This window comes from Lepisosteus oculatus, chromosome 1, assembly GCF_040954835.1.
Source record: "Lepisosteus oculatus isolate fLepOcu1 chromosome 1, fLepOcu1.hap2, whole genome shotgun sequence".
Classification (NCBI taxonomy): Eukaryota; Metazoa; Chordata; class Actinopteri; order Semionotiformes; family Lepisosteidae; genus Lepisosteus; species Lepisosteus oculatus.
In genome coordinates, this window is record NC_090696.1 from 27227530 (window position 1) to 27243218 (window position 15689).

Here is a 15689-nt window from a genome sequence, read left to right on the forward strand (position 1 = left end):
GACTCAGAGCGCACCGAGAGGGCCGTTCCCGATGACGTCACATATGCGACACCATTGAAGTTTTCGAAGAGGTGCAGAGGCGGGTTGGAAATTGTATGTTTTTGGATAATTAAATGATGCTGTTTTAAACTGTTAGCATCCAAAATTATAGTGAACGTGTTAAAAAAAAGTAAGGGTGGATCGACTTCTCAGCTGACAGGTATATTGATTACTCTTGATTCATTTTGTTTTTATTTATTGAAGTATCTGAAATATGACTGGAGCAGTCGCTTTTTAGGTTCAAGTTTTACCTGACATTGATCACCTCTCTTGTCCCATTCAACTACTATTTAAAACGTGTTCCTCAAGGTTTTTGTGTGCAGAAAATGTCCATTACACGCCATCACAATGAGAAGCGTCATTTAATTGTCAAATAATGTAGTTCGCGTGATTAACACCAGACTCCGTAGTGTCGGGTTCATTGAAACAACGGTGTAGCGTGAAGTGATAAGCAGATGGGAAACGTTAGTCCAACCCTCCGCCCAGGGAAAGACTTCATATACTGTATCTGCACGGCGTGAACTAGCAGTGTGTGGAATTCGGCCATTTCACTATATTTCAAAATCCTGAATCATCGCAATACTTAAAACCTATTATACATGGAATAGACCTTTGGGTTACATTTTTAATATGTATAACCCCAACTAGGGTTTATATACCTCATTTTGTAGAACATTACGCTGATAGTGCAGAGATATTGGGCCTCCAGCTCTGCATAGCGTTATGTCAGTGGTTCTGAGTGAATTGCGATACGAGCACGTTTCATAGATATTCAACTGACGGCGTTCGAGTGGGGAGCTGCGTCAGAATGCCCAGGCTGCAAAGGAACAGGTAAAGGTTTTTTCCATGCTGAAAGGAGAGGAAAAAGGGAATTTTACGTTCCGGCTGCGGACCCTTCTTCAGGTTGTGGAAAAGGTTTCAGAGCCGAAACGTAGTGTTTGTTTTCTTTTCCCTTCAGCATGCAATTGGTGTTTCATATACATGCCCACCTTTTCCCTGTTTCATCTATATGCCGATTTAGTCTAGAGAGAGTTACAATATAGCTGGCTGAATGAGACCATCGTAGCTCCAGTCCTATAACTGAACTCTCTGACAAAGTGTTATTTTAGTGGGCAAATCACCCATTTCCTTGAAAGGCATTGATGGGATAAAAAACTGATTTCTTAACAATGCCCACAACAAATCACCTAGCCACTCAAGTTTGTAATAATATTCCAGGATCTCAAGCCATTATTGTAACAGCTTGTTATAGTTAAGTATATGAATGATTTGATCTTGTGAGTATTCCTTAGTATGTTGTGTATTTTGCTGAGCAACTAAGGGGTTGATCTGGGGACTAGTGAATGCTGCATTTTGCAGGACAGTGAGTAGGTTGTCTATGATACTTTTTGTCAGGAGTTCTAAGTGAGGCTAACAATGTGTTGTTAGCCTCTATTGTTTATTTTACAAAGTTTTTCAAAACATTTTTGGCTCATCCCAGTCTTCGGAGACCCCAGTCATTAAATCCATATAAACTCTATGCAGCACGGTGACAGGAAGCAGTTAGCCTGGGTTTCTTAACTGCAGTATGAATCAAATTGAGGAGTCGAGACATCATTGTCTTGTGAGCTGGAGTGGTCTGTAGTTCCTTCTGGCTGTGAAGAGCAGGGGGGTTAAACTCCGTTCCTGGAGGGCCTGGTTCCTTCTGGTGCTTTTTCCAACCGCATTCTTAGTTATATAGTTACTCTTATTTTTAAAAAAGCTGCATAAGCCATAGAGCCTTTGTGCCAGCAGCCATATCACTGTACAACTTACAACTGGCAACCCACTGAAGCTAAGCAGGTGTGAACCCGGTCAGTACCTGGAAAGGAAAAACTAAGGTTGCTGCTGGAAGAGGTGTTAGTGGAGCCAGCAGGGGGCGCTCACCCTGCAGTCTATGTGGATCCTAATGCCCACTATAGTGACGGGGACACTATTCTGTAAAAAAAAAATGCCATCCTTCATATGTGACATAAAACCGAGGTCCCAAATCTCTGTGGTCATTAAAAATCCTAGGTGGTGAAAGGGGAGTCCCCTTCACCTGTAAAGTGCTTTGAGTGGAGTGTCAAGAAAAGCACTATATAAGTGTAAGGAATTATTATTATTATTATTATTATTATTATTATTATTATAACTGTTATGCTTCTGTCCAGTATCTATTGTATCCTGTATCACCAGGTCTTATGTGAATTGTAGGTAACTGTTCTTTTAATTTATTAAATGTCTTGGGTAAAGACATTTTAATAAAAAAAAAATAAAAAAAATTATATACAGTATATATGTCTAATTTAGAAACTAATTAGGTTGATTAATTGATGCCTCAAGTTAGAACAAGGCCCCCCAGGAACGGAGCCTGGGGCGCCCGATGAAGAGTTTCAACCACCTCTCAGGTGCGTCAAAGTGAAACCGAGTCTCTGAAACTACAAGATACCAGCAGCAGGAGTCCTTTTTTAGGCGACTTTAAAACGTGCCGCGTGAGACCGCATTGGGCCGCCAGGAACAGAGCGCACTGAGGTGGCGGTGAATTACTGTGCCGACCCGGCACTTCTCTTTGACTGCTCTCACGTGAGTCTCCATTGTGTCTGGGGCTCTCGCTCAGAGCCGACTGCAAGCGTGCGTCACCTGCTCCACCCGCAAGAGCCGCCCACACCGCCCGGCTTGTTAAAGCAAAGCAGACATTGCACATTAGGATTTGTACCCATCTTTGATGTAATATTTACGCAAGGCCCTTTTAAATGCCTTATGGGTATACAGCGGATATGTAATTATAGAATGTAGGTTTTAATCTAAATAGTGATTTATCGTTACCCAATAATGATAGATCAAAGCCTTTGTACCACAACTTTCTTTTCAATTGTATATGTGGGGGGAAAAAACAACACACTGTTAACAATTCCCACGACACATAACCATAAAACCAGAGGTATATTAATTAGGTCATTATCTTAGTCTTTCTCGAAGCATTTCTTGCTTTGATCATGCTTTTAGGGGTATTTAAGCATTCATGTCACAAAGAGGGTTTTTTTAGAAGACTTTTTGCTCCAGGGAGGGATTCGAATTTGCTTCCATTGAGAAGAACACAGTTATTCAAAAGTGCAGAAATGACAGTCAAGCATGAGACCATACAGGTGGGGGAAGCAAAAATAAAAGGTTTGCACTTACACATAGACTAAAATGGGCCTTCTGTTTGTGGAGAAGAGGTTGAACACGTTTTGCACTAGAATACAATCCTTTCAAATAATCCTGGCTATATAAAAGCAGTAGAAAGTCAGTGGTCTGTCAAAGTGCTCCGCTGCCAGTCTTGTTCAGGCTGCAGTGAGGAGCACCACACTGGGTTTGGTTTAGGAGGAAAACAAAAAATTGACTTGCAACCTCTGACCACAGGCAATCCTCCAGAGGAGGCGCTAGACAGGTCCAGAAGGAGGTCAGAGATATGAGCCTTGCTCTCTTGGGTTCGTTAGTGTAAGACTAGGTTCGCTCGTTGGGAAATCTTTTGTGTGGGAACGGCACCAGTGATGGAAACCTAATTGGGATCAGTTCGCGCGAGAGGTATTCCTGCGCTTTTGACGTCGGCCCCCTTTCGGTACACTCTTCGGTCTCGGGTTCCAGTGCGTGCCAGAAGAAGGAGGTGGGCAGGACTGTTTTTACAAATACAGTATCTTTTCCTTTTTGGAAAGATGGCCACAGCAACCAAAACCCCCCCCGGGGCAGACCCCAAGCAACTGGAGCGGACGGCCACAGTCAGGGAGATTGGCTCACAGGCGGTGTGGTCCCTGTCATCCTGCAAGCCAGGTGAGTGCTGACAGAGCACTGTGCTCACAGGTACCAGCTCTGCCTCTCCTGGTTCTTTTTACACAGACATGTTTATTCTTAATTCATCTAGGTTCTACTTTTTTGCACTTTTCCAGATCGTTTTTACCGTTAAACCCACTTTCAAGTAAGCATTTAACACTCGTTTCAGTGGTTTTCCTGTTACTATATCTCATGTCTAATGACTGATGTATTTATGGTATTTTTTAACCAGTAATGTAGGACATGCTGGAAAATTACACGTATGCATGCATTGTTAGCTCACTTTTGGCTCCTGGGAGGTACAGTCTCAAAAGAGAAAGCCTTGCTATCTGTTGAATTTAATGGAGTTACCCTCCCTACATTTGTGAGTTAAATACTTGCATTCCCCGTTACTGTCTTGGAGCACATAATTAAGCGCATGTTACATTTTTAAATCTGAGCTTGACAATAAATGCTTCTCAGTCGGATATGTTGATAGAATGAAACAAACATCAGGCTGGGCACATGCTTATGCAAGCTATCTGGAGGTTACTTGCCCAGAGGCCTTGTGCTCACAGGGGATCAGGGTGCTGTCCAGGTGGTGTGAGGTACTGGATGTCCAGTTCTTCCTCAGGTTTCGGGGTTGACCAACTGCGTGATGACAACCTGGAAACCTACTGGCAGTCAGATGGGTCTCAGCCTCACCTGGTCAACATTCAGTTCAGGTACAGTGAATTGAATGGCAGCACAGTAGAGCTCTGCTTTCAAATTCTGGATCATTATTGCCAAATTGTTTATGATCTCATTGTTTTTTAAGTTATTTTCCACAGTTTTCAATCCCCAGTTGACCGGACTTTTGCTTTCCACTATTGCTGCTTAAATTGATTTTCTTAGACTTAAATGCTTTTGCAGGAGAGCTCAGCTGTGGGACACTGCATATCATTATTTGCAGTAAAACATCTCTAAGTAAGCCCTTCTCTTTGAAGGCAATGCTTAGCCACATGCTAGGGATATCAGATTTCTTATTCCTCATGTTGAAGGTCCTCTACTTATGTACTGAATCAAATTGACAATCACATTGTTGTTACTATATTGGGAAAAGTTTTACATAATCCCAGGGAGTTAGAGGTATTTGTTCCATGCAGGAATATTCCTATCTTTTAGTTGCATTTTTCTTTTTTTTTCATTTGCAGAAGGAAAACAACAGTCAAGATGCTTTGCATTTATGCAGACTATAAATCAGACGAGAGCTACACGCCTAGCAAGATATCTGTCCGTGTGGGGAATAACTTCCACAATCTTCAGGAGATAAGGGTATGAATAAAATACTAGGATGTATTTTAATAACAGTAAAAAAAATTATCTAATTTTTAAAGCTTGCCAATAGTATAGTCTATATTGCTGCAAATGGCTCACACACACCTAATAAAACACACTTTCGGAGACATACCGATCTCGTGATTTTAAAGTGTTCTTTCTGGCAGGACAGCAATGACTTTTCCTTCTTTCCAGTAGGTGTCATCATTGCTGCAGATCACTCTTCCATGTGGCATACTGCTGGCTGTTCAGTCCTGAGGGGTGCTATCTATCACCACATTCTCTTTTTCCCAAAAAATAATGGAAATACATTTCCAGTCACAGTATTTTGGAAAATCCATCTTTGTCACTAATGATTTGGTGCTTTACACTAGTTATTTTATAAACTTAACCAGATGTTCCTTCAAAAGCTATTGAAACAGAGATTAATCTGCAGCTTGAGTAATGCTTGTTGAAAACAATCTCATCCATCACTTCATCCTATCTTATAATTTTTAAAAGGATGAACAAAACATGTTGGAAATGTTTAGTTTGTCGCTTCAATACTGGAAGAAAGAATGGTGTTAAAACTTAACTGTACTCCAGTGTTGCACTAGTGTTTTACTAAACAAGATGTTGCAGTGTGGGAAGTGATTGTTGCTTGTTGGGTGCTGAATTGCTAGTTGTTTTAAGTACAGATTGTTATAAAAAAAATGCCATTGCCAGCTTTGTTTGATTATTTACCCACCCAATTTGTTCAAACAAGTCTTGTTTTAAAATGCTATTCCCCTTGGTTTCTACTTGTGCCCTCTGGTTTGTGTTTAATTTATAACAATAATAATCAACTTTATTTTATATAGCGCCTTTAAAGGTGGCTTCTCAAAGTGCTTTACAGAATGACAACAACAATAAATAAAAAGAATACACAAGATAAAACACAAACACAATATACAGAAGAGACCATGGATGGTGGTACTAAGAAAAGCAGAAGCAGAGGGGTAAAGAATGAAACCAGCTACCATAAGTAAAGGCTCTTCTAAAGAAGAAGGTTTTGAGTCTGGATTGGAAGGAGTTTAGAGAAGGTGACTCTCTGATATCCTTGGGAGAGAGTTACAGAGCTTTGGGGCATAACAGGAAAAGGCCCTGTCACCCATACACTGTAGACAGGCTTGGGGACAGTTAGGAGATCAGAATTAGAAGAGTGAAGGTTGCGAGGTGAGGAGTAGGGTGATAATAGTTCAGTCAGGTACTGAGCCAAGCCATGCACAGCCTTATAGGTGAGCATGAGGATTTTAAAGTCCACACGGAATTTGACAGGAAGCCAGTGCAAGGACTCCAGGATAGGAGTAATGTGATCACTTTCTGAGGTGAAAATAAAATGTTTTGACAGTATGCTGCACATGTGGGTTGAATGTTAAGCCAGGATCGAATATCACCCTATCACCCCATCACCCCCAATTCTGATCGATCTGAAGAAATCCAAAGGGCAGATTTATATATTGTCAGTATTATACTGACAATATATTGTCAGTGCCTTTGAGGATTGATTACATTGAAACAATAGGCAAGAAATGGACACAAGGTGGGAAACACCCTGGGCGGGACGCCAGTCTGTCGCAGGGCACAGACAGGAAACTGGAGCATCCACGCGAATGTTGCATCAAAATCTGGAGCAGGTCACTGGGGAGTGACACCTTTGAGAGTTCCTGTTCATGCAGAAAAGTGCTCTTCACAGTTGTCTCAAACTTGGACAGACATTTCTTTTTAGCAAAAGACTGAAAACCGGAATAGCTGGTTAATAAATTGCACTGGAAAAGATATCTTTCAAAACGTAATCACAGCCATCTGTTACCTACAAATAAAAGCCGTTCGCTTTCCATTCACTTCAACAAAGAAACAATGAATTTCTTCCCTTCTTGGCCCACTAACTCTCTTTTTCTTTTTTTGAAAACATAATTACATGGCACTTATTACTGTGTTCAAGAACATCCCTTTTGGAATGTACAAAAGAAACACCAGACGCAGTTCTGGGCAGAATAATGGCGGCAATTGAAATACCGAGGTTTCTCCAAAACCTGCACGAGGAGTTTTCAATGAAGCGTACGTACAGGTCCCACCGTGTTTTCTCTCCGGTATTCACGCAAAGACACACCCCTGGGCGACTAGATCTGTGACATCGTCAGACAGGCGCTCTGTGATTGGACAGCGGTTCAGACCCACGGGGAGCGTGGCGGAGCATTACAGTAACCTCACCACAGGCGTCTGTTCCATATGTGGTCCATGCAGCACCAGTGGAGTTCTGGCCAAGCCTCTTAACGGATCTCCCACACAGACTGCCCAAATGGGTTTGGCGAGCCTGGCTTGGCTTGGCCTGCAGGCCGTAAGCTTGCCACCCCTGCTGTAGATAAGCAGTCAGTCCCATCCTCCTCCACAACTGCTCAAGACAGTCCTGCTGCCTTTATAGAGCACAATTCCTGTTCTTACCAGAGAGAAAAAAAGTCTAGTTCCTATGTTCAAACTTCACAAGGTCCTTTCCCCTTCTAAATAACTCCTCACTTAAGATGATTGCCCTGTTTGATGCTGCAAAGTTGATAAACCTACGTTTAATTAACTGTTTAATACCGTACTTAATTCAATATCTACTGAGACACTAAATAGACTTCTGCAGCTTGTGAGCTGAAACGGCCCTGCTGTATCATATAGCTTCTGTCCTGTTTGAATTGCTTTGGCTCCCTATGAAATTTAGAGTAAGTTAAGGTTCTCCTGATTCCATGTAAGGCACTGAATGGACTTGATCTAGATTGTCTTAATGATTTATCACATTAATATAGTCTATTTTGTAATCTGAAATCTGCTGATTAAGATAGAGGTGGATCTTTTATACCTCAGACAAGGCTCCATAATAGTTTTCAATAGTGCCTTTTCTTGTACAGTTCCACAGTTGTGGAAGTCATTGCTCAGATCCATTAGATATTCTTTTACTATGGATTTTTTACTTTACATTTTCATGCATAATTTTCTTTTGCTCTTGATTTTCTATTTTACTATTATTTTTTTCTATCTGTTTTTATGCATGCACTGTTATACTGTGCTTTAGGTCTTTTAAGAAAATACCTTTAAATAAAATGTATTGCCTGTTATAGACATTTTATGCATAAAATGCATTGTTTAAAAATGTTCCAGAAAGTGATTAAGCTATTAACGGCACATCTGTTGAATGAGATCAACTTCCTGGAAGTATACAACAACACAATCATTAAAATCAACGCAGCTGCTTAGTGTAGAATTGCTTCAAAATGATTGTATGATTTGTATCGTGAGACTTTCCTGATTATTTTTTATACATTACCATTTAGCTTCAGTTAACATCTGTTTTCCCCTATATCAGTCTTATAATCAGGAACCAAGGTGGCCAAAAAACCTACTGTTTGAAGTAATCCTACTCTGTGGCAGTAAATCATTTTATTGTGCTGCAGTTAGAAACAATTGTATGTTGGGTTGCGGTTTTTCTTTGTGAAAATGATAAACCCTGGACAGAGAGGGGTGTCAAGCCTGCTCAGAAAGCCACTGTTGTGTCGAGTGTCGGAGTGTAGCCAGCCCGAACTGGGCAGGTTATGGTTCAGTTCAGTTTATATCATATAAAGTCATATGCACAAGTGCGACGAAATGTTTATTTGCAAGTATTTGCTCCAATACAAAAACATTAAGGAAACACCAAAAACAAACACAGAACAGCGGCAACAACAAGTTAAATAACATACATCTTAGAAAAAAAAACATCAGTGTGAGCCAGTGGTAGGGGTAGAGTTCAGTAATCCGACAGCTTGTGGGAAGAGTTCACCAGTGTTTCTTTTCAAAATGGCGCTATAGGAAGCTGTGCCCAGCCAACAATACAATTTCCTCCATTGCTTGTAAAAACTCCAGTGGTCCTATTATCCCTGGATCACCGTGCACGCTTGTACCACACTCTTGGCAGGAGTTTTTTTGTGAACTAAATTTGTTGCCTTCATCCTTTCCTATTCTTTTACTCTTCAGATAATCGATCCCTTATTTTCAGAGATTTCAATGATTACAAGCTGCTTGAGGAATAAAGAACTGGGCCCTGTGGTGGACTGCCAGTTACACGAATACCAATCGAGTCATAATAGTAGACAGATTGTTATTCTAAAAGGCATGCATGTCAGTAAATCTTTTATAAAATAAAAGTCTTTAAGGTAAAAAAAAATAAACCTAATCTTTACAGTGTAATATACAAAGAAATATTGGTTAGATTCCCTTGTACCTACATTTGACTCTTATATTGCTACAGATTTTAGCAGGTATACCAGTGTACATGTGCACAGTCACATTATCCAGGAAGGAATTATTTGTTTTAGAGCAGATACAGTATACACAATTTATCTTTTTGCTTTTTAATCCCTATGCTAAAATGTTACTTTATTACTAGCTTGTGTAGATGACTTTACTTCAGAAGGGAAAGGAAGTTCCTTGTGTAAAAAATTCAGCTAAAACATCACGAAAGGAGGCTAAGCTAATCCTTTCTATTTAAAGAGCATGAATATAACATTTAAAGAACAGGCAGGACCAAGACTAGGCTGGTAATTGAGGAATTTGGCTTTTTAATGAAACAGCTGGACAAAAATCTAGTTTCACTTAGCTACTAAATTACGTGCAAGATGGGGCCTCTTTTCCTTCTTATGTTCTCTTGAATGTGTAATGCTTTGAGTGCTGTTTTAATTGGATAGTAATTTTAACAACAGCTTTTCAGAAGGGTTTAGCATTACCTACCACATAGCCGCACTTTTAGAAAGTGATTGAATATTATCCATTTGCTGCATTCTCAGAGCTTACAACTGTAAGGACAAGTGCCAGTTCTTTCACTTTTCTGAAACTGAACTAGACATTACTTAAGCGTATGTGGTCTTTAAAATGTTACGAGGAGCTGGCAAGCATCGTGAAAGATTTAAAAATTAAAATTAACATCTTATGCAGTTCTGATGAGTACAGTAGAAAGGTAGTTGCTTTCAGTTTGGCGAACAGCCACTGACTTGCCTACAACCCATTTATTTGTGTGCGTTGCTAGTGTGTGTTATTCAGCAACCTGTTTGTTTTAATTTGCTGGAACACTTGTTTACACACACGGACACCTAATTTATTTTCTCTAGGTTTTAGTGGTTTAAAAATGCGATCCCGTTTCTCGCGCACTATGCAATTCGCTCTTACTGTAAAAAGTGTGGTGTGCAGACATAGAAGGAAGTCTGAAGAGCAGCTGAACAGCTCAAGCCCTCTGTACTTATCAAGACAGTCTCTTAGGGATGTATGAAGATTGAGCCTTTGGCGCCTCGGAAGATGTTACAGAAGTGAACTGTGAAACATTAAGTAGTCAACAACGGACAGTGGTTATTTAAAAATACTGAGATTCACACTCGAATATAAAAAAAAAACTAAGTCTTGCTGAACATGGAATTGTGTATTGGAGACTTCGGCATCTTTTTTTCTTGATATAATTATGTATCCGAATATAAACTTGGTTGATATAGACATAGTGAAGACACATTGGATCCTAGCTCTGGCACAACATGCAGCAGAATATTTTCTGGTTACTTTCATCCTGTGGGATAGAATGTGGCTTGTAATTGCTCTTATGTTATACTGTACTATACTATAAGAAAGTATGAATTAAATTAATAAATAGCACATTTTATTCCTTTACTGGGGAGTAAAATCAATTTAAACAATTTGTTTTTTACATAGTTCAAGCTCTCTGTACTTTGTCTGTTTACTGTACAAATTCATTCATGAAAATACTCGTATTTTTTAAATTATTGTGTATCAAAGCAAAGCCTGACTAAGAATAATGTAGACTAGTAATGGAAAGACAAGTTGATCTGAGGGGAAGAAAGGACGGTTTATTTCACCTTAAGTGAAAACGACAGTGTGGGTAATACAGGATTTAGTGGTTTTACAGTTCAGTGCATGTGTTTGAAAGCTGTTCTTTCTGCAACGTGGGTGGCAGGTTACACTACCATCTTGTGTATTGTAGTTGGCTCTTCACACTTGCCAGAGTCATCATTCAGCTGCTTGGAAAATGTTAATATTGTTTTATAATGAAAGCCGAGATCCGTGTTGAATTCCCAAACAGGCGAAGAGGAGTTGTAATTGCAGATTTCTAAATTAGATTTACATATTTATTATTTTCATTCTTGTTGCTGTCCACTAGAAAGCTCACACTTGCTCTCTTCTGAGCCACAAGTAAAGTGTCAAGTAAACCAAAAAAAATGAAACAACAAGCAGAAATGAAAGAAACTTTCCATATTATCATTTTGTTCCCTTTTCCTTTCAGTGCCCTTTATTTGTACCACAGCCTTTGGCTTAAAAGCTTATTATTTTTTGGTAAATAAACCAGTTTCTGGTAAGAATTACACACAACTTAGTGTGAGGTCCTTTCATAAAAGGGGTCTGGAATCTTTTATCCTTTTTTGACAAAAAATGTTTTCTATTTGTGCTTTTGTAAGAAAACCTGTTTTTTTTTCTTTCAAAGCACAAGCTGCAGTTTTCTTCGGTTTCTGGGGGTGCGTGCGAGTTTTCTTTTTTTTTTAAGCGTTGTGGTAACAGTTGTATGGGGCGAGGGGGGGCGTAAATTATTTTTTTCTTCTTCTTTTCTTCTGACAAGTGGTTCCAGGTTTTCCTTGTGTGCCAGCCTGACAGTGTGAAGTCTGTGCCGGCGCATATCTGACACCTGCTGTGGCGCTGAATGGGGTCAGCAGCAGGGCTGTGGCAGCTGCGCTCTTGCGCCAGAGCCGCCACTCAGGCGTCGCTGAAGCGCCGGCACTGCTCTCCTTCCTGCAGGAGCGCTCGGTTCTCCCCTCGCCTGCAGGCAGCATGGTGGACCCGAGCCAGGCTGAGGTCCAGAAACTCCCCATTCATGGCATCTACCTACAGAGCTCGGGCTCTGCACTGGAACTCATTATCACATTATCTGACCTCTTAAAAATGTTCTCAGAATAATGCATAATTACCTTAATCATAGGGTACGTAGCATTCTGTACTGTTTTTGTGAATGAGCAGTTTTTGACAGCTCTCATGTTAATAGTGTAATGGTAAGAGTGAAGTTAATTATCGAAATTATGCACTGAAAGAATCGAACGCCGCACACAGGGGGATTTTTATGGACACTTTTTCCTAGATACCTACATTCAAGAATTTCTAGCAGGACGAGCTGATTTTTTGTAAACTTTGCTTCAGCACCTCAGTGAAACAAATGTTTATCACAAATTTTTGTTTTTCTGACACTTCTTTCTTTCTTTTTCTCCGCAGCAACTAGAGCTGGTGGAGCCCAGTGGGTGGATACATATTCCTCTTCTGGACATCGCAAATAACCCCATCCGCACCTTCATGATCCAGATCGCTGTGCTGGCCAACCACCAGAATGGCAGAGACACTCACATGAGGCAGATCAAAGTGTACACGCCAGTGGAGGAGAGCTCCATAGGCAAATTTCCCAGGTGCACCACGGTGGACTTCATGATGTACCGCACAATCAGATGATTGACACACATCTGGTTCGGACTGGAACGGTCTCATTGTGAAGCTTTAATGCTGAACCTAAAGCTCTTTTTAAAAGTTTGAGGTAATCGGTAAGATCTTGTGTGGCCAGCAGAGGTCACTACAATCTTTTAAAATAAGTGTCTTTTTCATGAAGTGCTGCCTTGAACATTGAGTTAAGAAGGAGTCTCATGAATTTGAGAGGGTGAATATTTGTGATTTAAAGTTTATTTTTTTAGGTCAATTCTCTTATTGAATGCTCTTCTGCTCTACAGAAAAGGGTGAATAAAGGTTTACACACTTTAACCACTTAAAAATGTCATTACTCTGAATTGTAATTAGACAGTGATTATATTAACTTAACAAATTCTGTGTTATGGGCTGAATTGCTGTATAGAGTGCTAGATATGTAAAGGCTAAAAGAAAGGACTGCCAACTGCCAGTTGAATGAAATATGCCTGTAGTTCAGCATTGGTAGTGTTTTTAGATTTATCTGCAGAGAACATATTGAACATTATTTGAATAATCAAAATCTGAGTTTAATTGGAGGTGTAAAAAACAATTGTAAACTAGGTGAGTATATAATAAAAATAATTGGCACATCTAAATAAAACAAAACGGTCTAAAAGTGTTAAAGTATAAAAGTGTTAACTTTCATTAATACTTATTTTTCCACAATGTCTACAGCTGGAAATTAGCCTTTGATTGTGTATGTAGTCTCAAACATGTATATGAAACACTGGCATTCATTTGTATAGGCTGGATAATGGGAATATAAAACAGTGACAGATTAATATGTATTGTTACCATAGATGGAACAAGAAAACCTGTACCCATACACAGCTTTAAATCTTAAAATTTATTGTTGTCCTTTGTAATGTTACTGTCTGGAGACAAGGTCTTAAAAAGATGCATGCTGACAGTGGCAACGAGTCATTACTCTTGTTGGAATTGTTGAGTTACTTCTTGGCTCACAGCGAAAACCCCCATTTCCACACGAGGAGAATGGGGAGGTGCAGACAGCCTCCTCCAGTCTACCCACCCATGAGCCAGTTCTCATTTGTCCTGCTCCAAGCACTGCAGTGACCTACAGGAGACTCGGCGTCGATTGGAGGATAAGTACGTTGCTGAATGACATCACCACCAACCTGCTGATGCCCGGGAAATCACAAGCATTGCTGCTCCACTGCAAACTGAAAATAAACTGATTAATACAACATGGTGATGAAGGCTGTGTGTTAGCAGCTATATCACCCTTCAGCTCACAACTGGCAGCCCACTGAAGCTAAGCAGGTGTGAGCCTGGTCAGTATCTGGATGGAGGAGACATCCTGGGAAAAACTAAGGTTGCTGCTGGAAGAGGTGTTAGTGGGGCCAGCAGGGAGAGCTCATCCTCTTGTCTGTGTGGGTCCTCATACCCCACTTACAGTATAGTGATGGGGACACTGTAAAAAGGCACCGTCCTGTGGGTGGCGCGTAAAACTGAGGTCCTGACTCTCTGTGGTTATTAACAAGTCCAGTGTGTTTCTTCAAAATAGAATGGGTGTTAAACCTTGTGTCCTGGCGAAATTCCACCCTGTCCTTTACTCATCATGTCCTTCTATCCTCCTTGCACCCCCTCCTACCCCTATGAACTGGCTTCATCACTCTGTTCTCCTCCCCACTGATAGCTGGTGTGTGGTGAGCGAACTTAACTCTTCACCTTAGCTAGTCATAGGATATAAAATTAATATTTGACATACCAATGAATATTATTCATATGGAAGCATTAATATGCCTAAATACAGAAAGTCATCAAGCATTTATGCACTTCATGAAAGTCTTATATACAACAATAATAAATGTAGCACCACAAAAATCTTTATCTCCATAGATATCTCCATATCTCTGATCAATGTAAATGTAGATCACCGTTTTCTTTTAATCTCTATTGGGGTCTTCAATATTTTATGTCCACATCCCTTTTGTTCCCAGTCTAAGCTGTTTTTTTTATACTGTACTTTTCTACAGGTATAAATCTAAATTATAAAAGTTATAAATGAATATGAAATCTAAAATTATCTGCTTTTAAAGTCTTTATGATAAAGGGGTTTGTGTTGCTTTTGTTTCCATGTTTTATGATTCTTTCACAAATTTACATCATGCTAAATAAAAATGTGTGCTATTTTCAAATGGAAAGGCTTTGTTTTCCCTGGAATCACAATGCAGTATCCTTAGAATAGAGGCAAGCTTAGAAAAGCAATTTGATTAATCTGTGCTTTATATATATAATACAGGCAGGCCTGAACTGTGAAATGTTTGAGTGGAATTTAGGTAGGACATTTCACGGTTGCACATTTTCCTGTTGAGCTGATGAAGAACATTAGCTCAAACATTTGCTTACGATTCCTTTTAAATGTGCAATGTCGTTCTTGATCAAACAAACAGCAAGCTAACTTCTGTTGTGAAGATCTGTTTTGGTTTCTTGGAGACCCAAGAAATCATCTCAGAAAAATGTTTGCATTGTTGTAGAGAGAGAATAAAGGACCTAGAGTCTTTAGTCATTTTCTCATTTTTTTTTTATCTGAGATAACTTTAAAACGTTTTATTGCTCTGGCAATAATAAATGACTTGGGTGAATTTTGGTGGAAAAGTACAGGCTCCATAAATATTTTTGTGTTGTATTTCTATTGTTTTAGAAAAATTTTAGAAAGGATTTTCTTGGGGCGTTTTCTCTGGGAAGGTTTACCCCAGGGGTACTAGGATCCTTGTGCTTGACTTGTCTTTCTCTGCCAGCAGCTGAAGTGACCTCCAGAGTATTGCTCTCGTGACACCTACACAGGCAGGATCTGAAGGTGTTGAAATGACTACAGCCTCCCCTCAGGCTCCTGTTTCTATGTAGAAAACAGATGAGTGTGGAACTGAAGTCCAGTGCTCAAGCAATGTAACACTAGATGTTTATGCACTCCATTCCACAAAGAGATGATGAACTGCAGCAATGTCTGGTACAGTATAATATCTCAGAGGGCAAGGTGATGGACA

At 40.0% G+C, this 15689-nt stretch overlaps 1 protein-coding gene across 2 annotated transcripts; it reads left to right on the forward strand.

Annotated features, from left to right (window-relative positions):
- Positions 1 to 58: 58 nt before the first annotated feature.
- Positions 59 to 12986, forward strand: anapc10 (anaphase promoting complex subunit 10). 2 transcript variants are annotated; one of them, XM_006629499.3, is made up of 5 exons: positions 59 to 199; positions 3735 to 3849; positions 4463 to 4553; positions 5022 to 5142; positions 12442 to 12986. In XM_006629499.3, the coding sequence occupies exons 2-5, from the start codon at positions 3735 to 3737 to the stop codon at positions 12670 to 12672; spliced, it is 558 nt and encodes a 185-aa protein (XP_006629562.1). In that variant the 5' UTR covers positions 59 to 199; the 3' UTR covers positions 12673 to 12986. The 2 variants fall into 2 exon arrangements, with proteins under 2 accessions (XP_006629562.1, XP_015200141.1); XM_015344655.2 differs by lacking the exon at positions 59 to 199 and adding an exon at positions 546 to 870.
- Positions 12987 to 15689: the final 2703 nt, after the last annotated feature.